At 39.7% G+C, this 25177-nt stretch overlaps 1 protein-coding gene across 9 annotated transcripts in view; it reads right to left on the minus strand.

Moving 5' to 3' along the window:
• Nucleotides 1-25177, minus strand: part of ZFYVE26 (zinc finger FYVE-type containing 26) — a 79870-nt gene that overhangs the window by 24249 nt on the left and 30444 nt on the right. For 6 of the 9 annotated variants that reach the window (XM_069077782.1, XM_069077788.1, XM_069077783.1 and 3 more), the window contains 13 exons: nucleotides 20127-20390; nucleotides 18554-18673; nucleotides 18298-18462; nucleotides 13701-13919; nucleotides 13055-13160; nucleotides 12097-12842; nucleotides 11321-11538; nucleotides 9312-9416; nucleotides 7578-7700; nucleotides 6821-6997; nucleotides 4458-4704; nucleotides 3665-3763; nucleotides 127-287 (listed from right to left, as the gene is read on the minus strand). In XM_069077782.1, coding sequence (XP_068933883.1) covers nucleotides 127-287; nucleotides 3665-3763; nucleotides 4458-4704; nucleotides 6821-6997; nucleotides 7578-7700; nucleotides 9312-9416; nucleotides 11321-11538; nucleotides 12097-12842; nucleotides 13055-13160; nucleotides 13701-13919; nucleotides 18298-18462; nucleotides 18554-18673; nucleotides 20127-20390 — 2750 coding nt within the window. The remainder of the gene's footprint in view (nucleotides 1-126; nucleotides 288-3664; nucleotides 3764-4457; nucleotides 4705-6820; nucleotides 6998-7577; nucleotides 7701-9311; nucleotides 9417-11320; nucleotides 11539-12096; nucleotides 12843-13054; nucleotides 13161-13700; nucleotides 13920-18297; nucleotides 18463-18553; nucleotides 18674-20126; nucleotides 20391-25177) is intronic. The other 3 variants (XM_069077785.1, XM_069077784.1, XM_069077787.1) reach the window with 2 other exon arrangements.

The raw sequence follows: 25177 nt of genomic DNA on the forward strand, positions 1-25177 counted from the left end.
TAGAGAAGTTTTATTGTCCCCATTTTTACAAACAAGGAAGTGCTTGATAGTGACAGGGTTGGAATGAGAACATAGGTCATAGCTGAGGCTGCCTCTCAATAAGAAAAGAAGCAGGCAGCTGCTTACCATGGTGAAACGTTCACTTCTACACACCATACAGGTGATTTCCATCTCATCTGGTACCCACTGCTGCCTAGCTGGGGGCTTCTCAGGGGGCACAAATTCCAAAGGATCAGTCTGTGAGAAGCTCCTCTCCTTTAAACTTGGAGATCGTGCAAAGGAGACTCCTAAAGGTCAGAGGAAAAGTGAAAAATAAAGTCAGAGCTTGAATAGAGCTAAGTGGGCCAGACCATATCCATATGTCATTAGCTTAGAATTTCTACTTGGCTGTATTGGTTATCTTTTTTTTTTTTAGATAAACAACATTTATTATATGGTAAGAAATGTCACTGTCATTGCTTCTTGGTATCTAAGCAGCTTTTTTGGTCCCATTCAGAGCAAAGTTTTCTGGGTACTAGAGAGAAAAAATCTAGAAGAGGAAAAGCTGCAAATCTACCAAGTACACTGTACCTCTGAATATACTAACATTGCTAATCCACAACTTTTAAGTTACCCATGTGGTAGGGCTTTTGAGAGCTGCTCAATAAAAGCCAGGTCACAAAAGAGGGATATGAGGTCAGAACAGCAAGGTTACTGATTTCCACAATATACATGAAAAATTAGAATAACTCAGGAGAATTCTGACTGCAGGTCCAGGAAACCAAATTAGACTTGTGATTTCCTCTGGGCTACCATCTCTATGATACTCACCTATTGATAAAATTGAGAAATCATCTTTGGACAGGGTTTGATTGGAAAATTTAACTCTTTCAGAGTTCTGAGGCATAAAAGATGCCTCAAACTCCTAATAAGGGGTTTTCTCTTATAAGGGGGAATCACTCCTATTATTTGGATTTGTAACCCAGATTAAGCAAAGGGTTGTGATAAAAGATACCGATTTTATTCCTGGAAGGCTTTATATTACACAGTAACCAGGCAAAAGCTTGAGAAGAGACCACCAGATTACTTTTATGGAACAGGAGTTCAGGATATTTTCCTGTTCTTATCTGTTATCTTTATAGAAAAGAAAATTAACATTCTTGTTTTGCAAAAAAACTGAGATATAAACAATAAACTGTACCAGGTCTGAAAGTCAGTGAGTGACAGAGTCAAGAATTTAGGATTTCTGGTTATAATGGTATTAGAGCATTAGAGTAAGTAATCTGCTCAAGGTCACATGGATAAGAAATGGTGGAGCCAGATTCAGACAATAGGAGTTCACATTTACAAAAGACTCCTTTACAAGCTTCAAAATACTTTTGGGGACTTAATCATTTGTTTCATAGTTACTGACAGCCATGAAATCAGTAGGGCATGTATAATTATCTTCATTTTATACAGATGAAAAAACTGAGGCTTAGGAGGCTTAAGTGATTGACCTGAGGCCACATGGTTAATAAAGAATTGGGATTAGATAATAATAGCACCTCATATTTCTGTTGCTTCTTGAGGTTTATAAAGCATTTTCTTCATAAAAATCCTATGAGGCAATAGATTATTATCCCCATATTTCAGATGAGGAAACTGATGCCTGGAGGAATGTTATAATCCAACAGCTAAGGAATCATCAAAACTGGGACTAAAACTAAAGTCTTTTGATTCTCAACCTAGTGTTCAGATTTCTGTACATGAAGAGGTGCAATATTATCTTGAGGGCTCTCCACAAGCATCTGATGCCTTTATCAGTCATTTACATTGAGATATTCATTGCATACATGAGCAATGGTGTAAAGCTCAAATAGAAATGGGTGCATATTGACTTAGAAAACCACAAACTAACATGTTTTACTGTATTTTGCTTATTTTGTTAAACATGTCCCAATTACATTTTTTTTTTAAAGCAATCGGGGTTAAGTAACTTGCTCAAGGTTACACGGCCAGGTGTTTCTGGGTGGGTGCTAGGTGTCTGAGCCCGGGATTCGATCTCCAGGTCATCCTGACACTGGAGCCGGTGCTCTTACTCTTACTGTGCTACCTGGCCGCCCCTCCCAATTACATTTTAATTAGCTGGCAGTAAGTGATACTTATGTACTTGAGTTTACTGTTTTGGGCACCACAGGGGTTATGAAGAAGTATAAAATATGGTCCCTCTCCTTAAGGTGTTGATGATGTAGTTGAGAAGCTGTTGGACAAAGCATAAACACACTTAAAAAGTTGACAATAAGGGGCAGCTATGTGGTGCAGTGAATAGAGTACTGGGACTGGAGTCAGGAGGACCAGAGTTCAAATCGGGCCTCAGATACTTAACACTTAACTAGCTGTGTGACCTTGGGCAAGTCACTTAACCACAATTGCCCTGCCTTCCCCCTCCAAAAAAAAGAAAAAGAAAAAAAGATGATAACGTAAGGAAGTATCAAGTGGCTAAACGAATAATACAGATAATAAGTATTATAGCAACCAAGAGGAAGGAGAACTCTGGGCCAGGGAGGTTAAAATCTAATTGAGAAAGAATCAATACAAGTGTATGCATAGAATAATTTTTTATATACATATGCATATATACACCTTTATGTGTCTAATGGTAGCCACCTCAAAGGTGAAAGGGGGAGAGGGAAGAAAAAAAGGGAAAAAAAGAAATTTACATGATAATTTTGTTTTATGTTTGAAAGTAATAGCAAGCTGTGCAAAGCAGATTTGTAGTTTCCTATGCAATCATCTTTTTTATTGTATTATGCTATGGAAATGCTTGTTTTATCCTGTAAATTAAAAATAAATGAAAATAACTATTAAAAAAATGCTTGTATAAATCTTAATATTTATGGCCATTAAAAAAAAATCTAGTGGAGAAGGATTGAACTTTAAGACCAATCTTGAAAAACAGGTAGGATTCAGGAACATACAATAGGGGGAGGGGGAAAGCCATTCCACATAGGAATAATTAAAAACCCAGAGGCTAGAACAGAGGGTTTTTGCAGAAAATGGTAGGATTTAAGTTTGGAAAGATAGGAACAATAGACTGAAGGGACTTTAGAGATCACAGCCTAATCTCTTATTTTTATATTTATAAAGAAATTAAGTGATTAAAGCCAAAATGTAGAAGGCCTTAAACTGGTAATAAAGTTTAGATGAGTCAAAAGGCCATGAGAAATCTTTGAAGATTTCAAAATAAGGAAATGACATGGAAATGAAACAACAATGACATTTAAGAAATATCTGAGGAAACTCATCAGATAATTTCTTTTATGCAGGCTCCAAGGGTGTGGCTATTTAATCTCACCCTTCTGGATTCCTGGTAATGGATGAAGAGTTCAGCTTTCTCTGCAGAGACCTCTTTTTACCTTATTTCAATAAATTAGGGGAACAGACCTTCTACTGAGCTTGAAAAAACACATTAGTTTTCTGATTAGGTATCTGGATAGTAAGAAATAGCCCCAAAGTATTCACTAAATCTACAACAGAGACATAAATTACCATCTCTGGTATAGAAAGCTAGATCAAACCAAGAATGATTTGTAGAATGTCAGGTACAGATTTTTTTTTTAGAAAGAGGCAAACAAAGGAATATGAAGATAGCATTAGAGGAAAAAAACAAAAAAGGAGGGAAAGTTTCAGAAATTTTTCTTACCAGGAAAAGTAGCAGTAGACAACTCAACTGATGTTGACCTAGACAAGGTTTCAGGCTCTGACACCTGATTAGAAATTTCTTGGAGGTGAATTACAGAATCTAAGGAGGAAAAAAAAAAATCAGGTAAATTATGAATGACATGCTGTTAAAAGCATGGCTCAAAAAGATACATCCCTTGTTCACTGTATTAGGAAAAATTAACTCAAAGCCAGTTCAATTTAGTTAATGAACATTTCACTGTTTTCTTGAGAATGTAGAGAGTTAAAAGCCCCTATATCCCAAGAATGTGTAGGTTCCTTTCCTCTGCTTTGGTACATGAGTGCAAAGAGAGCTGAACCTTTAACTACAGGACAAAAGTGAACATTGAGCTCTAAACCAAGCATCAAAATGCCCAAAGGAGGTTTCAAGACTTTGAAAGGATGCTACACCTGGAGATTAAACCCAGATTGCTTCAAATACTGGTTTCACTTTACTTTAGTGCTCTAAGAGGCTGCTTGTACTTCAGTATTGAACTGTGGTATAATGGAGTGATTCTGGAAGTGATAGAACTTAAAGAATGACTATGCGTATGCCACCAACAGACATGTCATTTCAGGCACATTGTTAGGCCAGCATTCCTGCTTTTGTAACCAGAGGCTCCAAATCCAGGGTTTTTCCTGCATAATAATTACCTCCTATGACCTTCAGTACCTCTGGGAAACAAAGCGGGGTGGGGAGAGAATTAGAAGCACAGTATGGCTATGTTGGTCCTCTGTCATCCCAAGACCAGAGCATGCTACTGACAGTCACTTACCTGACTGCTTTTCTTTCAATGAATATGGAAAATCAAGTGCTTTCCCTGCATATCTAGAAAGCAGTGCATCAATATCCTCCATAGTAAAGCCAATTTCTTGCCCAGTCAGCAGGTTGTGTAGGGTTCGCACAGCCACAGTAGTCCAATCCACTTTCACGTTCATCAGTAGCTGCTCCAGCATGAGTAAGGGGCTGGAAGACAGGTGGGAGTAGCTGGCCTGGTGCAGCTCAGGCAAAGTCAGCAGAACCTGTGTGGGAGTTTCATAACAGGAAGGATGGCATATGTGAACTTTAGGGGAGACACTGAAGGTATGTGGAGTGCATTCTAACCCATAAGAACAGCCAATTGGTTTCTCTTGGGAGAAGAGAGCCTCAATTCTGATAGAGATCCATAGGATCTCTAATTCTATACCCCAATTTCTCCAGACCCAGGAAAGAAAGATTCTGTTGAAATGGTGACCCAGTTACCTGTCTCAGTCATTTTGTGACTGGAGGAGCTCAACCATATTGGACTATATATGGTGGCTTAGCTAAGCTCTTTTAACCAATGGTCAATATAAACAACCTATGGAGGTCATGAAGGAAGCCTTTAAAAAAAATCATGCAGAAAAACCTTATAGGACTATTGAACTATGAGTCTTTATTGTACTAAAGAAAGGCATTGTGGAATAGAGGCTAGAAAACAAGTTCTGGTGTCAGTTGGGAAGACCTCCACTGAAATCTTACATTTTGTACACACTGACTGTATGACCATGAAAGGTATTTAATCTTAGTGCTCCAGGCAAGTCTCTAAGACTACACCTGCAGAACAGGTACCTATCTGCAGCGGTAAAAGGGAGCTTGTGCAACAGAAATTTCCTCTACCAATGAAATCCTAAGTCAGGACCAAATAATTATATTTGAGTTGTACACTAATGGTCTAAAGGAATTCTCAAGATCCTTCTCAAAAGGCACCCAACATGGTTTGTTGTTAAATTATTCAATGAATCTTTATATTATTCTGGTGATATATGGAATAGACATTGCCATCATTTTAGCCACGGAAAAACTGAGGCCTTAGGATGCATATGATCATACAGAAAGCTGTGACTTCTGAGATGGCAACAAGACAGTCTTTTTAGACCTCTTCCTAACAGGACATTAATCTGACATGTATCACTTGGAGGTCTGTATTTGTTTGAATCATCATGTATTCCATAATTATGAATTTCAGTATTCAGGGAAAACTGTTACATATAAAATGTCATTTATTGGTTTAAAATGCATTGTGATGTCTACATTTGAATTGTAGAAACTGCCTGCCCAAGTCTCAAACTCCTTCACAATTACATGTGATTCATCCAACTTCTCCCACATAAATAAAAAAAAGAACCAAGTAAATATTTACAAAGCCACAGGGTTTGAACTATTTGCACTGGCTCTACCCATATGATCAACCTCAATACCTCCCACTCCTAAGTCTTATTCCTTCCAATCACTAGGCTGAGAAAATAAAACACTAACCCATTTTCTACTTTCACATACAGATTATCATTAAAACCAAAAGGAAAAAAAAGGATAGAAAAAGATGAATATGATAATGTTAGGTATACTTATTTTTTAAATTCTGGGCAATTATTTATTTTCATGATTGACTTTACCTAGTGCTGAGCAACAGACCCAGCACTACACCTAAGTAGGCAGCCATTTACTTAGTATAAGCTGAGAAGTCTAAGTGCTTAAAATTAATTTCACACTATATTACCTCCTAATCCAGCAGTGGGGAACCTGCAGCCTCAAGACCACATGTGACCTTCTAGGTCCTTGGCCTTTTGACTGAGTCCAAGTTTTATGGAACAAATCCTTTTATCGAGGGGAACTAAGCTAGGACCTAGTTGGTCTGAAATTCCCTCCTTTATTATCATTTCCCTAAGCAAAGACAGAAAAATGGGCAGATAGTCTCCAGAAGACTTTTCTTTATATTCCAACGCCAACCTCACATTTCTCAGTGACAACAGACTAGTTTATGACTCATTCATTAGTTGAGACTCTAGAACTAAAGACAGGAATCTTGAATCCAATGGAATCAAGTAGTTTTTTCCTAGTGGCCAGTGGTATAGCAAGGACTCATTTAGAGAAGAAAGGTCTGGCTGGAGTGGCCTCATAAGAGTCACAGGCAGTGAAAGGAGGGTTTACAAAGAACATGAGTGGGTCAGGCCAAGGAGGATAACCCTTGGGAGCAGTGGGCTTGATGCCTAAATGGCAGGATATCATAAAGACTATTTCTGAATTCTGGATAGGGCTGGCTAGCCCTGCCGGGAGTGCTTCCTTCACAGGGCTGCAGTTTTTCTTATGTGAATAAACTTTATACAATACTCTCCTTACCTTGGACCCCACATATAGAGCTTGGAGTTCATAGTGTCGAGTAGCTGTCAGTTCCCTGTAGAAGTGAGTGGTGAGGTAGTTGGCTAAAAAGTGAGAGGCAGCCAGACTGGGATGCTGGTCAAGGGAACGTTCTGTAACATCAAGGCGCATTGTGGGGTCAGAGATTCTCTGAAGGAGCTATGAGGAAGATGAATAGAAGAAGAAGATGGACCATGAGGTCAACCACAACTATCTAGGCCAAGTCCTCCAATGGACCTGGTATTTAGGAGAATCCTGAACCCATGTGGCAAGCTGTACCATATGCATATAGAGAAAGCTAGCTGGGTAACGGCCTCTCAACTTGTCTGTGTAAAATGTTCTTAATTTCCACATGAAGCAAGTATCTGGGACTGCTGATGCACTACAGCTGCAACCTCACATCCCCACCCCCAGCCTTTGTTATTCCCTCATGCAAATAGTGGAGATGGGAGTTGTGTATGTATGTGTGTGGGGGTGGGGGGTAAACACCTGGTATGGAAATTCCCTTCACTGAGGCAGGTCAACAGCTCAGCTGTAACTTCTGATCATCTGACAGCTGCCAGGGGCCACTGAGAATGAAGTGATTTATTTGTTCAGCTAGAATGCATCATAGGAAAGACTTGATCTCAGGTTTCTTTTGACTCAGACATCTGTCCAGTGTGCCTTTGTGGGGTTTAACATGAAACTTGACATCAGAGATGGCTCATTCTCTTTTTCAACCAAATGGAGATGAATTTACCTGGAGAGCTTTTTCATGGTCTCCACTCTCTAGAAGGTAGAGGAGATGTTTTTGGTTCAAGCGGATTAAATGTTCTCTTGGAATAGGATAGAGGCAGCCCCACTCCTCACACAGCTCATATTCCTGGTGTGGAAAGAGGAAATGAAACACATGTGCATTTAATCCAATAGACACACACCTAACTCCTGCTTGGTTTTTCCAGCACATACTTGGCCTAGGTCTAGAGTAGCTCTAAGAAGATTCAGTGAGTGGCAAAGGGGCAGTTACTATAGGACTAAAGCTGGAGAAATCAAGACTGGAATTGCATGAGGCCAGCATGGTGGTGCCTGGCTGTTGTCCCTATGGGTGGTGGATTGCTTGAGCTCAGGAGTTTTGAGCTGCAGTCAGGATAAAGGCAACTCAGTGCCTGCATTAAATCTGGCACCAATAAGATGAGCCACAAGAAGCAGGAAGCCATCAGGGTGCTGCAGGTTGGGGGGAAAAAAAAAGGCAGGTTAAACAAACAAAAAAAAGAAATAAAATTTCATTAAAAAATAAAACATAAGGAATTGGATATCACTGAAATGCTTTCCCATTTATTTACAATCTTACTTTATCCTTGCAATTCTTATAGGGCAGGAAGTACTATCAGTATCTCACAGAAGCTGAAACTTGGCCATAGCCATAGAGCCAGCAATAAAGCCAGGCTTGGAACTCAAACTTCCTGGTGCCTTTCCCAGTCCTCTGTCTAATCATAAGAACAGTGGTGCTTAGTGCATAGTTTGTCTCTAGCTACTACACTAGCTGGTCTCTCAGAAAGACAAGAGAAAAGAAGGAGCTCTTTATTTGTTCCAAGTATTCTAACCTCCTTCTTAGTGCTAGAACACCTAATGAGCAGCTATGTGGCACAGTGGATAGAGTGCCAGGTCTTGTCTGGAAGACATTCATTGGAGTTCAAATCTAGTCTCACACTCTTCCTAGCTGTGGGACCCTGGACAAGTCAATTAATCCTGTTTACCTCAGTTCCTCATCTGTAAAATGAGCTGGGAAAGGTGATGGCAAATCATAATAGTATCAGTTGTTAAGAAAATCTCAAAAGAGGTCATGAACAATCAGACTTACTGAAACAACTGAATAACAAAGATAAAATAAACTTAAGCTCAGGCTACTGCCTGGATGAGAAGTCACCTGGTTACAGGCCATTGTTTTTAAGGCAGAGTGGAATAGTGGGGAAAAAAATAGATTAGGGGTTATGAGATAACCTCTGAACCTCATTTTAGTGTGGGCTCAGTTAGCCTCTATGAGCCTTAGTTTTCTCATCTGCAAAACAGTGATCACAGCACCTCCTCATAGGTTGCAGTAGGAACTAAGGAGATGACAATTTACAGATTCACAGGTTAGCTATTCTCATTGGCTATGAGATGCTCTAAAGACCTGGATAAGATCAAGACAGGAGAAGGAAAGTCCTTCAGTCAGACTTACTCTCCCTTCATTTACCATTCCAGAATTTCGCTGGCTCTCCTCCAAGAGTAAAATGACAAAACTCAAATAAAGCAGCAAAATGAATGGGTCAGTGGGTGTTGGGTCCTAAACATTACTCTTTTTTTGGTAGTTGGTAAATGGGTTGAAGCAAATGATCAGGGAGGTCTTTCATTTCACCCAAGAGTTGCCCAGACCAACTCAAACATACTGAAGAGGGACAGCTTTCTGAGGTGGGGATGAAGGGGGGGGGGGGACAGTTTGGGAAAACTGTACCTTTGCCTCTAGAATCAGGTCCATGACCACTAGTGGGTTGTCAGCACAACACTTCTTCAATGTCTGCCAATCAGACCACATTGGAGTGGATTGCAAATCCAGAATCTAAGAGAAAATAAGAAAAAAACACTAAAAAACACAAGGCAGGTTTTTGATCCATAAGTAAGTCCCTTGCCTCTTCTAGAAATAAGTTATCCACAGATCCAGAAACATCTGGCAACAAAAAAGGAGGAATCAGACAGCAAGCAGATTAAAAAGCTAAAAGCTCTGAATGATCTGAGAGGACAGCACATTCAGACTCCTATCTTCTCAGCTTCCCTATTTTAGAAGAGCTTGGGCAGAGGGAGAAGGGAGGAGAAAAAGAGGGTGTAATTCACTGGTGAGAACTAGAGGCCAAGGGACCATCTGAGATTATAAACTGGTTTTTTTTTTTTTTTTGCTTTTTGGAGGGGGGAAGGCAGAGCAATTAGGGTTAAGTGGCTTGCCCAAGGTCACAAGACCAGTAAGTGTTAAGTGCCTGAGGCCAGATTGGAACTCAGGTCCTCCTGACTCCAGGGCCAGTGCTCTAGTCATTGTGCCACCTAGCTGCCCTGATTATTAACCCTTCATTTCAGGGTTGAATTTAGGTCCTTGCTGGCAAGAAGCTGGAGAGGAGGGAGAAAGGCCTTTGTGAGCTGACATCTTGAGCTCTCCAAGCAGAATTCTGGACTCCAGAACCTTACTCTCATTGAATTTGGCTTAAGAAGAAAATAAAATACACAATTAATTGGATATCTTACCCTACAGGAAAGTAGGGGGAAAGGAGATAAGCAGGGGGGGGATGATAGAAGGGAGGGCAGATTGGGGGAGAGGGTAGTTAGAAGCACACACTTTTGAAAAGGCACATGGTCAAAGGAGAAAATAGAATAAGTGGGGGGCAGGATAGGATGGAATGAAATATAGTTAGTCTTTCACAATAAAACTACTATGGAAATGATTTGGGTAACTACACATGTACAACCTATATTGAATTGCTTGTCTTCCCAGCGGGGGTGGATGAGGAGGGAAGAAGGAAAAGAATCTGGAAATCAAAGTTTTAAAAACAAATGTTAAAAAAAAATTGTTTTTTACATGCAACTGGGAAATAAGATATACAGGCACTATGGTATAGAAATCTATCTTGCCCTACTAGAAAGTTAGAGGGAGAAATGGGGGAGAATATAAGAGAGAACAGATTGGGAAAGGGGTATTCAATAGGCCTGATATCTTTGGGTAGGGAGTAGGGGAGAGAGGGGAGGAAAATTTGTAACTCAAAATCTTGTGGAAATGAATGTTGAAAACTAAAAATAAATAAATTTAAAAAAATTTTAAAAACAAACAAAAAGAATTCTGGATTCCATTTACATTCCAATTAAGGATTTTCCTAAAAGCTCTGTAATGCCACAGATGGGATAAAAACCCATAATAAACATTCTTTGCATGTTACTTATATGCATTCTTTAAAAATCAGCTTTCAGAGGGCAGCTAGGTGATGCAGTGAGTAAAGCACTGGCCCCAGAGTCAGGAGGACCTGAGTTTAGTTCCATCCTAAGGTACTTACACAAAAACTGCCATGTAACCTTGGGCAAGTTACTTAACCCCAATTGCCCTCCAAAAAGAAAAAAAATCAGCTTTCAGGTGTCTGAATACAACATAAATCCAACAGTCACATGTTCTTAAAAATGTCATAATCCTTTCAAACTGGACTTTGAAATTAAGCTGCAGCTTTGGCTAAAACAATTCTAACAAGTATATAATCTTCTCTGCACATAATATACATGAAACCTAAATGTTTTTTATGTTTGTTTGATGCACAGTTGAGCATGAAATTGTAGTTATAAGTGATCCTTAAAAATAAAACAAGCAAAAAGTATGAAGAGCTGAACAGATAGAAAAGGCAAATCTGCCCCAAAGTCCTGATCATCATGCAAACAGTCCAGACACAGACAGACTAAACAGTCTATTTACTTTTTGATTGATGGTGGTTTTACCTTCTGGTAAACTTGGAGCTCCTTCAGCTTTGTATGCAGTTCTGATAGTAATCCTTCTGGGACAGCTGGTTCTGAAATGCAAAAGGCCAAAATTTCTAGGCCAGGCTCCAGGGGCCACCTCTCCACCAACCAGAGGGCCATTTGGCTTCTCAGAGTTGCTTCCTTTACCGAAAATAGGTATTGCCAGCCATCTTTATCTAGGAGGAAAACAGGAATCCCTGCAGTCAGTGAGCAGAGTGCTGCTGAAGAAAGTTAACTCAGGGTCATGAAACAGCAAGTCAGAGGATTCATAAGCTATCTGCTTGAAATTTAGTTCTGTCACTCATGACAATGACAACCTTCTTCCTCTCTGACCCCTCCCTCCAACCATCATTCAAGGACACACACTTATCTAATATCCAAATGGGCATAATATGGACCCCAATCATAGGACTTATATAATGCAAGTGGTAAGACCTCAAAGGTCTTCTTTTGAAGAGGACTGCTTCAGGGATATATGATCAAAAGGACTATTAGGAACATTTTTTGCCTATAATAATTATAATATATAATAATTTGGAGTATTTGTTCCAACTCTGTTCTTTGCCAATACCATTAACATTAGCAAATTACAAGCAAACATGCTTCCCTGTCCAATTTTGCAAATGTGAGAAACCACAAGAACCAAATTTTCCAGGGATGGGGATAGAATCTACTAGCTCTAACTTCTCCCATGTAGTGTATTTCCCTCCTTATAAGCTCAGCCTGTCTCTAAAAGTACTTAGAATTCTACTTACCATTCACTGTGGCACAACTCAGAACTACATCCTTTATACTGCTTAATTCCTCCATGTCTTGTCCATACAAGTCCATGAGTTGAAGGGCCTGGGCCCAATTTCTGGCTACTAGTGCTTCCTCAAAGGCCTTTGTCAGCACATCCACGGCAAGAGGAGAGTGTAAGCCCAGGAGAACAGTAGAGAGACAAATCTGGCCACACAACCCCCCTGCCAAGCTCTGCTCCTCCTCAAGGGTACCCCGGAGAGGCTCCCAGGCAGCTGTGAGGAAGGTTTCTAACATAGGGACATGACTGAGGAGGCTCTCACATTCCCGGGCAACCTGTTCTGGGGTCAAAGGAGCCTCTCTCCGACCACACAGTTCCTTCCATGATAGACTGGGCTTGGAGACTTGAGACCCCAGAGTGGCCCCTAGGCATGCGAGAGCTGTCACTGACTTTGAGTGGGACTTGAGGAAAGCTAAGGCAGAAGCAGTGAGAGCAGGGTGGGGTGAGTCACTTGAAAAGAAGGGAGAAGGGAGATCCAACATAGGTTTCTCTTTTGGTTCTGCTGGGGTAAGACTAGGGAGTTGAATGTCAGTCAGGTAATGGGAGGTATGTAACTGTGCTAATACACCCAAATGGGTCAGAAGGGAACAAGTCTGTTTGCTCTGCCGAGGAGGACAAAGGGTAAGGGGCTCACAGCAGCAGCTGATGATAATCTGTGGCACACTCAGGCTGAGCTCCTCTTGGGTCAGAAGAGATGCCAGCCTGTAGAAAAACAAGAAAACTCAAACTTTTGGTACAGGTAAGGAAACTCAGAAATCGTGAAGTAATAGTGCAAGTGGAAGAGGAGAGTTAGTTTGGTAATGAAATCTCATTTCTGATTCCCTGCATCACTCCAATTTCCATTTATTAAGATCCTCTCTGATGGAGCAGAAATCAAAGGATCTGTGTAGAACAACAGATCAAAGCACACCCACCTGTCTGGGGGAATCTGTTTTTCAAAGAGGAGGTAGGACATGAGTTGGGAAGGGCTCTGATGCAGAATAACAAAAGGGTTCCCCACTTTCACCTTCACTGCATGATCTGTAAAGGGTAGAGGGAAAAGGAGAAACATATCAGTGTAATTGTCTGCATCCGCAAAAAGATGTAGGTTTCTTGGAGGCATCAAGGAATATGCCTAGAAAGAAGTTGAAGAATGTGCTAGGAGCACGCTAAAACTCTATCTTCTTTCTCACTAGACCAGTGGCATTGTCTACATACTTCTGACTTCAAGTTCACCTTCTTCCTACCAGTCCTGGTCTAGGCATGATCTAGGATCATCACAGAAGGAAATGGAATCTACGGGGAACAGATATGATATTTCTCATGCTGAACCATTTGTAAAAGAGGGACAGACCATTTTTCTTTTTGGGAGCACAAATCCTACTTCCTGGACACCTCACCAAACACTCATTATTCTGGGAACTCAAAGTCACACACCCGTACTGAAAGCCTTTGAGGTCATGTTTAGGACACCTGCCTAGGGTTCTCTCTAGTCTCAAAACCCTTTCAAACTATCAGGGTCCCTTGCTATAATAAACCCTTATCCTCAAGAGCTGGCACCTGCCTAAATCTGCTACTTACCAGGCTCAGAGCTGAGGCTTCGAAGGAGCACAGAAGCCATGGTACTGGAGTAAGTGAAGAAGGCGCCCACATAGTCAGCCGGCCCACTGTCTACTGGGATCTGGCTGCTTAGGTTCTTCATGAGAAGGTGTGTCTGGCTCCGCACAGGATGGGCTTCTATTTCAGGCAGCTTCTGAGATGCCTGTGCCACCAATGAAGATAGCGGGTTGCCCTTAAGTTCTGAGGAGAATAAGAGAAGCAATAAAGGACTATTGTACTTTTTGATGAATTTCCATTACAACACATGAATTAGTATTCATTTGGCTTCTGTTTGTAGTCTAAGCTATTTGCTCACAAAGCAGGGACAAATAAAAATTTCTCAATATTTCAACCTATCCAATCATTTCTCAAAGTGAGGGACCAAAGATTTTATTCCTGACTTAAACTGACGAAAAGCTCATGTCTGAGGGAATCAAGTCAGGCAATGTTAAATGTTTGATCCAAGATTAATGCATGTAGAACACTAATTAGTGGCAGAGAAATGCTCGGGTGAAGGGTATCAAGATATATTGAACACTTCTGGGTATAAGACTATGTAGTTGGGATGATAATCACATACTACCTTGAAGGGCTTCATCATTCACCTTACAGAAAGGAAAACATGTACACAAGCATATGATATAGATCACATGGATAAGTCTGGTAGAGCCACGCACAACTTGTATAATTCAATTCCTTATATGACCATCAATTTTGTCTTCAATGATTCTATTTGATTAATTAAAATGACCCTTTTAAATTAGTTTAAAAAAACAGATATATTATTTTTCTTCCAATTCTTTTATGATTATTAAAAAATATCTTGATCACTAGTATTAATATATTACTGTTGTAGTGTATGGTATCAATTGTGGATTCAAATCTGTTTTTTTCATACAGCCATCCAGTTTTCTTAGCAGATTCTATTCCTCGGAGTTTGAAGGTAGGTTTATCAAACACAAATCTTTTATACTTATTGGGTTCTACTTCTGAGTTCTCTATTCTGTTCAATTAATCATAATTTAATTTTTTTTTTAAGCAATTGGGGCTAAGTAACTTGCTCAAGGTTACACGGCCAGTTATTTCTGGGTGTGGTGCTGAGTGTCTGAGCCCGGGATTCGATCTCCAGGTCGTCCCAACACTGGAACCAGTGCTCTTACTCGCTGAGCCACCTGGCCGCCCCTAAGCAATTGGGGTTAAGTAACTTGCTCAAGGTTACACGGCCAGGTGTTTCTGGGTGGGTGCTAAGTGTCTGAGCCCGGGATTCGATCTCCAGGTCTTCCCAACACTGGAGCCGGTGCTCTTACTTGCTGTGCTACCTGGCTGCCCCAATCATAATTTAATTTAATCGAACAATCCTTAAGCAACCTCTAGAGTCTTGGCCTTCAAGGAACTTATATTCTGATAATGGGGATATATTATGTACATATATTGGTAAAGATTTCAGCCTCAGAAGATTCTAAAGAGGAATGGGAAGGAACAATGCAAAAATTATCCCCTATTCCTGGAGTACAAAGGTATAGAACTGGGACATAGCACTCTAAATTAGGGGAATGGGTTATTGGCAGTTGGTTAGAATGCAGAACACATGAAGGAAAGTAATATGCAATAATTCTGCATAGGTCAGCTGGAGTCAGAATGTGTATGGCTTGAAATGCTGGACAAAAGTCTTTGTATTTTCTCCTGAGATAACAGGGAATCACAGAAGATTTTGGAGCAGAAGAATAACATGGTCAGATCTATGCCTTTAGGGAATTATTTTGGCAGCTAATGAAGGATGAATTAGATAAAGGAGAGATTCCAGGCAAGAGTTGATATGGGCATAAACTAGGGTAGTAAACATGTGGGTAGGAAGAAAAGGAAATAAACTGTGGAGTGAGGAGAAGAGGGAAGAAGCCAGTAAGATCATAAAATTTTAAACCTAGGTGAATATAAGATAAGATACAGATTTGGGGGTCAACCAAATAACTGATAACAAATAAGATAACTGAAACCATGTGAACAGAGAAGACCACTGAAGAAAAGAGTACAAAGGGTGATGAGGGGACCAGGTCAGAGCCTTGCATAGAAATGGAAATGATAATTCCAGAACCTCAGAAGTCACATGATCCAACCCATAATTGAATAAGAATCTCTTTACAACACACTCAACAAGCAATCTTCTAGTTTGAAAACTTTTAATATACCTGAAGATGACCAATCAACCTTTGGACAGATCTAGTTTCTCCTGATATCAAGCCTAGAGCTGCCTTTTTGGATCTTCCACACACTATTCCTAATTCTGTGTTTTGAGTCTAAGTAGAAAAAGGTGGCTGGTGGTTTTGTGGATAGAGCCCTGAGCCTGGAGTCAGGAAGAGTTGAGAGTTCAAAGATGGTCTCAGGCACTTACTAGATGTGTGACTCTGGGAAGTCACTTAACCTCTGCCTCAGTTTCCTTATCTGTAAAATGGGGATAATGACAGCACCTACCTTACAAGGTTATTGAGAGTATGAAATGATATACAATTTGTAAAGCACTTAGCGCAGTTCTTCCATGTAACAACCTTTTTACATATCTAACAATAGCTATCATATTTCCCCTAAGTCTTTTTCAGGCTAAATATCCCCAGTTTCTTCTACTTATCCTCAGATGGCATGATCTTGAGGCCCACTACCATCCTAACAGCCAGCCTCTGAACACCTGCCACATTATCAGTGTACATTCTGAAACTTGGCACATAGATGTGATCCAACCAAAGCAGAGGACAGAAGGATGATTACATTCTGAGCTTTGGATCCTGGCCTCTCTGAATGAAGCCTAAATCTAAATTAACATTCTTGGCTGCCCAATCATCCTGATGACTCCTAGTGAACTTGCAGTTCACTAAAACCTTCAGATGTTTTCCAGAAGGACCATTTCACCCTCCTTTTATACTTATGAAAAAAACCTGATTTTTTTGAACCCAAGTATGAAACTACATTTATCTCTATTAAATACCATCCTTTTAGATTCAGCTGCAAGTTCTGGTGTGGGGTGGGGAACTTGTGGTCTGCTTCTAGGTCCTAGGGTGTGGCCTTTTGACTAAGTCCAAGTTTTACAGAACAAATCCTTTTATTAAGGTGCTTTGTTCTGGGAAGTTTCGATTAAGTCAAAAGGCCATACTTGAGCACCTAGAGGGCCACTAGTGGCCTTGAGGTTGCAGGTTACCCACCACTGCTCTAACATGTCAAGATCTTTTTGGATTTTTTGGACTCCCTTTGTCAGGTAGGTTCTCCCTCCCACCCACTCCTGCTTTTCAGCTTCATTTTGTGTGAATTCTAAGCTATTTGAGGGCAAAGACTATTTAAAAAATATATATATTTCTGTCCCTAGCACTTAGTGCTTGGAACATAGTAGCCACTAAATAAAAGTTTACTGACTGATAAAAATGTTAAACAGTAGAGGACCAACCACAGATTTCTGGGTTCCTCCACTAGAGACCTCTCCTTCCTAAATGACATAAAAACATCAATAACTACTGTTTCAGCATGGCCATTCAATCAGTTCAGAATTTATCAATTCATATTATGATCTAGGCTATATCCCTCCATCTTGGCCATAAGAATGGTATGAGAGATTTTATCATATGCTTTGCTGAGATCTTCAAAGTTTAGAATAATGAAATGAATTTAGTAAGAGGAGGTTTATAATAGAGATAAATGTAATCTCTTACACTGTTTCAAATATCAGCTCTGCAAATAGAAAAACTCTGCAAAGAAAAACTTCCCATTAAAAAAAGGACTGGGTATTTTAGTGACCTGCAAAGTCAATGAGGTAATAGGATGATAAAGTAGCTGAAATAAAGTTATGTCTTAGACTACATTAGGAGAAGAAGGCCATAGTCAGGTTGAATTTTTGCCATTATTGGAGGAAATTGTGAGTATTCTGTTCAGTTCTGAGCATCACATTTTGGAAGGACATTGCAAGATGGAGAGCATCCAGATGACGCTGACCAGGGTGTTGAAGAGAGAGTATTATGAGATCATGACATACATAATGATCAGCTGTAGGAACTGAAGATGTTTAGCTTGAGGAGAAGCCCTAATAATAGCTATCTTTCAACTATCTAAAGAGTTGTCATTCAGCAGAATTAAATAACATCTGTAAAAATTAAATTTTAAATTAAATAAAACTTGTAAAAACTGCCTGGCACACCATAGGCACTAAATAAAAACTTACTCCCTTCCCCTTTTTTCCTAGACTTCTTCTTGTCCCCAGGGGGCAAAAACAGGAACAAGGCACAGAACGTAAAAAGTGGTAAATGAGAGGTGAAATTTCCCTCAAACCTGGGCTGTCTAAAAGTGGAATGGGTTCCCCTTCACTAGAGTTCTTCGTGGCAAGAATGACCACTTGTTGATTGTGTAATTGTGTAAAATGAATAATGCTTGTGCAGGTTGGTACAAGTCAGATTAGACAGTTGCTGAGATCTCTTCCATTGTTGGGCTTTCTGTGAGTCTGCCACTCCTCTCTGATTCCCAGCTTCGTTTTTTCCCCTACTTGAGCCCTTGCTCTTTCTTTTCCATTTGCAATCTTTAGGAGGTAGAGAAAGGTGTGGCTGACCTGGAAGCTGCAGTGCTTGCATCAATGTCTGAACAATCTGCTCTTGCTGCTGGCAGAGGGAGGCTTGGTTCGACGCACAATCTTCCGTCAGCCTTGGGAGACACATCTGAAGGAGCTCTCTAACACTGTACCGAGGGTGACTGCCTGTTTTTTCTTCTGTATTGTCTATGGAAAGCAAATTAGAGTCAGGTGGGAGAGCCTAATGACAAACTCCTAATGTATTATTCTAGGAGATTAAGGAGGAAAAGCAACTGACCAGATTTAGTTTGTCCTGCTTGCACAAAAGGGTAGTTGAGAAGTTTGCCAATTTGCTGAAGAACAACTGGAAAGCCTCTAATGCCATCAGAGTTCAGGAGAACAAAGTCAAGCTTTTGACCTAGGAGCAGATGAAGGTGAGGGCACATGGTGAGGTTAGGTGCTTCCAGAAATTAAAATTTCAGTGCTATATCCCTGTTACATTTACTTTTTGATTTTCTCTCCTTCAGGGAAGATGAGGCTGTACATTATTTCCTCTTCCTTTGCTGTGGAACCTCAACTGCTGGTAGCCGTAAAACCCTTCACCTGTGGCCCGCAATGAAGGCAATCCTGGCTTTGTGCCTACAGACCAGCAATGAGAGGCAATAGTAGCCCTGGAAACCTTCTGAATTCCTCTTAATTGTGGCCACTAGTTACTGTGGTACTCTGCCTTTAGCAGTAATCCTGAGAGGTTTGCTGGGCTTGAATATAAATCCTTATGCTGTCATGTCTCACCTCTTCTGTATTCCCACCATCATACCTGGCATACTGACCTGGATATAACAGATGTTCAAAAAATGACTGACTGAAAAAAGGCTATTATTGCTAAAAACTGCTACAGCCTAGACAGAATTCACCAAACTTTACTTCCCCTTTATAAAATAAAATACCAGTAGCCTAGTAGGGTGGCTGGTGGGGAGAAGTATCTGTTTAATATGGTAGTAATAGTGCTAAAATGAACAATTCTCAACAAAACAAAATGAAATTAAAATCAGATGGTATTTCAACTGAAAGGTCAGAAATTATCTGGTAGATGAGAAGGGACAGTTTTACTTATAGGCAGCAGCTATTTTCACTTCACAACTCATTTCCACTCCCCTTACTCTGCATCTCTGAGGGTGAACAACTTATTTTTCACTAGTCAGGGAGCATATTAATGAGATGGATTTGGCTGGATAAGGGCTTATCTTAGTTCTCTGCTAACCTCAAGCTCCCTAATCCTTCCTCAGTTCACCCTGGAGTATCATTCCCTCTCAATTTCCTTTCCTTCCAACTTTCAAGTTCAAAGCTTTTTAATTAAAAGAAATCTAATAAAATTTAAGGCAATGTCTGACTACCATCTTTTCTCTTGGAAAAAAAAAACATTTCTTTCACAAAATCTTTCCTACATTAGAGAGGACTCTACAAAGGTGATTAAGAACTCTATTTGTTTAGAATCACATAAATAAAAGTGTTTATTTAGACATTAGGTTTTCAACGAGGTCATTCTTAACTATACAATAAGTTTGGTCTTTTTTTTTGGAGGGGAATGGCAGGGCAATTGGGTTTAAGTAACTTGCCCAAGGTCACACAGCTGGTAAATATCAAGTATCTGAGGTCGGATTTGAACTCAGGTCCTCCTGATTCCAGGGCCGGTGCTCTATATATACACTGTGCTACCTAGCTACTCCTATACAATTAGTTTGGACTACAGAGATAAAGAAGTATTAAGAAGAGGGGGCAATTCATTCTCCCTCATATTTTTCTCCCTATAGAACAGAGAGGAAATTTATCTCACTAGAAGCCAAATGGACAAAGTACAAAAGCATCCTTACCTCGGCTCTCAAGGCTGCTGTACAGACACCGTTCAGCTGTTTCCAGAAGCTGCTTACAAGTTTTCCATAGTTGGCACTGGGTGCAGGCTAGGTCAAATGCAGCCATAGCTGGGGGGCTGAGGCCTTCCAGAATGTCCTTCAATGGTTCAGTGGGCTCCATTTGTATGTTGCTTATCCAGAAATCCTCCTGCAGGATGGGGATGGGGTCTCTAGAGATGCTAAGCAGTTTGTCAGTCACATCAGAAATAGAGTAAAATACCATACCTGGAAAGAGAGTAGTAAAATAAAAAATACAGGAGATTAAAACGAGCATCATTAACCAATTAAAAGGCATTTGGTAAACACCTACTATGAGCAAGGCACCATGTTAGGGAGACAAAGACAAAAAAGGTACAGTCCTTATCTTTAAAGAGCTTATATTCTACTGGGGAGAAACAACATGTACAAATATAAGAACATATGATATTAAGTAGAAGGTAGTTTTCTTTTCTGAAGGAAAAGTTACTAAGAATTGGGGAGGGGTAGTGAAGAAAGGACACAGGTAGGAGGTTGTGATTGAGCTGACCTGAAAAGGAGCTGGGGATTCTAAATGGCAGAGGAAGGAAAGGACAGCACTCCAGGCACACTGACATACTCCCACCATAACAAACCCAGCCACGCAAAGACAGGGAGACAATTTTTGAAATATTGTGTGGGAGGGCGACGCGGCGGACGCAGGCCAGGAAGGCACGGTGGCAGACGCAGGCCAGGAAGGGGTCTGATCAACTCCAAGGGCAAGTCTTCCCACCAACCACAAGGTCCACTACCAGGCCTATCACCAAAGGGCTGGGACTGGAAAGAGCAAGGTAAGAAGCAAAGACAGGGGCCCTATACTGGACAGCAAACACTCCTGGGGCTACCACTTCATAGCCCAGAAATCTTTAAAAAAAAAAAAAAAGCCCCTTTCAGGACCTCCAAAGACGAGGATGACAGAGTGAACCCCACTTGCTCCAAACCCCCCCATCTGACCCTGAAAATATAGTAACTATTGTCCAGGGCAAAACCTTCTACAGTAAAGGCTTGGGATCCTAGAGGAAGGGCGTGGTTAGGACCCTGCCTCAAAATGGGTAGAAAGCAGACTACAAAGACAAAGACTCTAGAGTCCTACTATCCTCAGAGGGAGGAACCAACCTCAGAGGGAGACAATGTGGACTCCACACCCACAGCTAAAACTTCAACAGGGAATGGATCCCAAGCACAGAAGGCTCTCCTAGATGAGATCAAAAGGAACTTTGAAAGCAAAATGAGAGAGATAGAAGAGAAAATGAATAATTCTCTCAAAACGAAAATAGCAGAATTCGAAAAGCATTATAATGAGGAAAACATCTCTCTAAAAAGAAAAGTGTATGATATGGAAAAGGAGCTTCAAAAATTAACCAAGGAAAATGATTTTCTAAAAACCAGAATTAAACAAATGGAAACAAATAACTCTATGAGGAACCAAGAAGTAGCCAAACAAAACAACAAAAATGAAAAATTAGAAAAAGAGGTAAAATACCTCAAAGAAAAAAATAACTGACCTGGAAAACAGATCCAGGAGAGATAATCTGAGAATCATAGGCCTACCAGAAAATTATGATGAAAAAATGAGCCTGGACAACATTCTCCAAGAGCTCGTTAAGGAAAACTGCCCTGAGATACTTGAACCTGAGGGGAAAATAGAAATCGACAGAATCCACCGGACCTGCTATAAGAGATCCCAAACTGAAAAATCCTTGAAATGTTGTGGCCAAACTCCAGAACTACCAGATAAAAGAGAAAATACTTCAAGCGGCCAGAAAGAAACAATTCAAATATCGAGGGTCCACAGTGAGGATTGCACAGGATTTGTCAGCCTCCACACTGAAAGATCGGAGGCAGTGGAATACAATTTTCAGGAAGGCAAAACAGCTTGGATTACAACCAAGGATCACATACCCAGAGAGACTGAGCATATTCTTCCAGGCAAAGAGATGGTCATTCAATGATATAACAGAGTTCCAGTCCTTCTTGATAAAAAAGCCAGAACTCAATGGAAAATTCAACCTCCAATTACGAGAAGCAATAGTGACTTAGAAAGGTAAACAAGGAGAACACACATCATTTTAGAGGGAAAGAGGGGAGGGAGAGGAGCTTCGCATGAGATCTGTTCCTGTCATTCTTGATGCGAAGAAAAATAGCATACCTCATTAAGTATAACAATATCCTACAGGTAGTAGAAGGGGGAAAGGGTTACAAAAGGGGGGTGGGAGTGGTTTGTAGAGAGGGAAGTAGTAAGGGGAAAAGGGGAGGAAAAGGGAGGGGGGCAAAAAGGAAACACTGAAGGAGGCGGTGGTCAAAAGGAAAACTATTAAGCGGGGGAAGGGAGAAGGGAGGAAAAATATAAACATTAACAGGGGCAGGAATAGGATAAGGGGAAAGAAACAGATAACAATCATAACTGTAAATGTGAATGGAATGAACTCTCCTATAAAACGGAGATGGATAGCAGAATGGATTAGAAATCATAATCCTACAATATGCTGTTTACAAGAAACACATCTGAAACAGAGGGATACACACAAAGTAAAGGTTGGAGTAAAATATATCATGCCTCAGCTAAAGTAAAAAAAGCAGGGGTGGCAATCCTTATCTCAGATAAAGCAAATGCAAAAATTGACCTAATTAAAAGAGATAAGGAAGGAAACTATATCCTGTTAAAAGGCACCATCGAGAATGAAGCAATATCACTACTTAACATATATGCACCAAGTGGTGTAGCTTCCAAATTCCTAGAGGTGAAGGTAAAGGAATTAGAGGAAGAAATAGATAGCAAAACTATACTAGTGGGAGACCTTAATCTCCCCCTCTCTGAACTTGATAAATCCAACCTCAAAATAAACAAGAAGTTAAGGAGGTGAACAGGATTTTAGAGAGGATAGGTATGATAGATCTCTGGAGAAAACTGAATGGGGATAAAAAGGAATATACTTTCTTCTCAGCGGTTCATGGCACATACTCAAAAATTGACCATGTTCTAGGGCATAAAAACCTCACAATTCTATGCAGTAAGGCAGAAATATTAAACGCATCGTTCTCAGATCATGATGCAATAAAAATTATATGCAATAAAGGGCCAGGGAAAGACAGACTAAAAACTACCTGGAAATTAAACAATTTAATCCTAAAGAATGAGTGGGTCAAAGAAGAAATTATAGAAACAATCAGTAATTTCATTCAAGAGAATGATAATAATGAGACAACATACCAAAATCTGTGGGATGTATTAAAGGCAGTTCTTAGGGGAAGTTTTATATCCCAGAGTGCATACGTGATTAAATTAGAGAAAAGGGAGCTCAACGAATTGGGCATGCAATTAAAAAACCTAGAAAAAGAACAAATTCAAAATCCCCAATTAAATACTAAACTAGAAATATTGAAGACTAAAGGAGAGATTAATAAAATCGAAATTAAGAAAACTATTGAACTAATAAATAAAACCAAGAGCTGGTTCTATGAAAAAACCAACAAAATTGATAGACCCTTAGTCAATATGATAAAAAAAAAGAAAGAAGAAAACCAAATTATGAGTATCAAAAATGAAAAGGGTGAATCTACCTCCAATGAAGAGGAAATCAAAACAATAATTAGGAATTATTTTTCCCAATTGTATGCACATAAATTTGACAATCTTAGGGAAATGGATAAGTATTTAGAAACATACAAGTTGCCCAGATTAACTGAAGAGGAAGTAAATTACTTAAATAATCCCATCTCAGAAAAAGAAATTGAACAAGCCATCAGTCACCTCCCTAGGAAAAAATCTCCAGGGCCAGATGGATTCACTAGTGAATTCTATCAAACATTTAAAGAACAATTGATTCCAATACTCTACAAATTATTTGGGAAAATTAGTGAAGAAGGAGTCCTACCAAATTCTTTTTATGACACAAATATGGTACTGATACCTAAATCAGGAAGAGATAAAACAGAGAAAGAAAATTATAGACCAATCTCCCTCATGAATATAGATGCAAAAATTCTAAATAAAATACTAGCCAAAAGACTACAAGAACTTATCTCAAGAATAATACACTTTGATCAGGTAGGATTTATTCCAGGAATGCAAGGATGGTTTAATATTAGGAAAACCATCAGTATAATTGATCATATCAACAATAAAACTAGCAGAAACCACATGATCATCTCAATAGATGCAGAAAAGGCTTTTGACAAAATACAACATCCATTCCTATTAAAAACATTAGAAAGTATAGGAATAAATGGAGCCTTTCTTAAAATAATAGGTAGCATCTATTTAAAGCCATCAGCAAGTATTATATGCAATGGGGAGAAGCTGGAAGCATTTCCCATAAGATCAGGGGTGAAACAAGGGTGTCCACTATCACCCCTCTTATTCAATCTGGTACTAGAAATGTTAGCAGTAGCAATTAGAGAAGAAAAAGAAATCAAAGGAATCAAGTTAGGCAAAGAAGAGACCAAGCTATCACTCTTCGCAGATGATATGATGATATACTTAGAGAATCCTAGAGAATCAAGTAAAAAACTGCTTGAGACAATAAATAAATTTGGCAAAGTTGCAGGATATAAAATAAACCCACATAAATCCTCGGCATTCCTATATATTTCCAATGAAATTCAACAGCAAGAAGTAGAAAGAGAAATCCCATTTAAAGTTACTGTAGACATTATAAAATATTTGGGAATCTACCTGCCAAAACAAACCCAGGACCTGTATGATCATAACTACAAAACACTTTTCACACAAATAAAGTCAGATCTAACTAATTGGAAAAATATCAATTGCTCATGGCTGGGTCGAGCTAATATAATAAAAATGACAATTTTACCTAAATTAAATTATATATTTAGTGCCATACCAATTAATTTACCAAAAAACTACTTTATAGAGTTAGAAAAAATAGTAACAAAATTCATCTGGAAAAATAAATGGTCCAGAATATCAAGGGAATTAATGAAAAAAAAATGCTAGGGAAGGTGGACTAGCTTTACCAGATTTCAATCTGTACTAT

The sequence above is a fragment of the Petaurus breviceps genome, unplaced genomic scaffold (assembly GCF_028583685.1).
Source record: "Petaurus breviceps papuanus isolate PSGF00001 unplaced genomic scaffold, PetGlider_PUasm1.0 90994, whole genome shotgun sequence".
NCBI classification, from domain to species: Eukaryota; Metazoa; Chordata; class Mammalia; order Diprotodontia; family Petauridae; genus Petaurus; species Petaurus breviceps.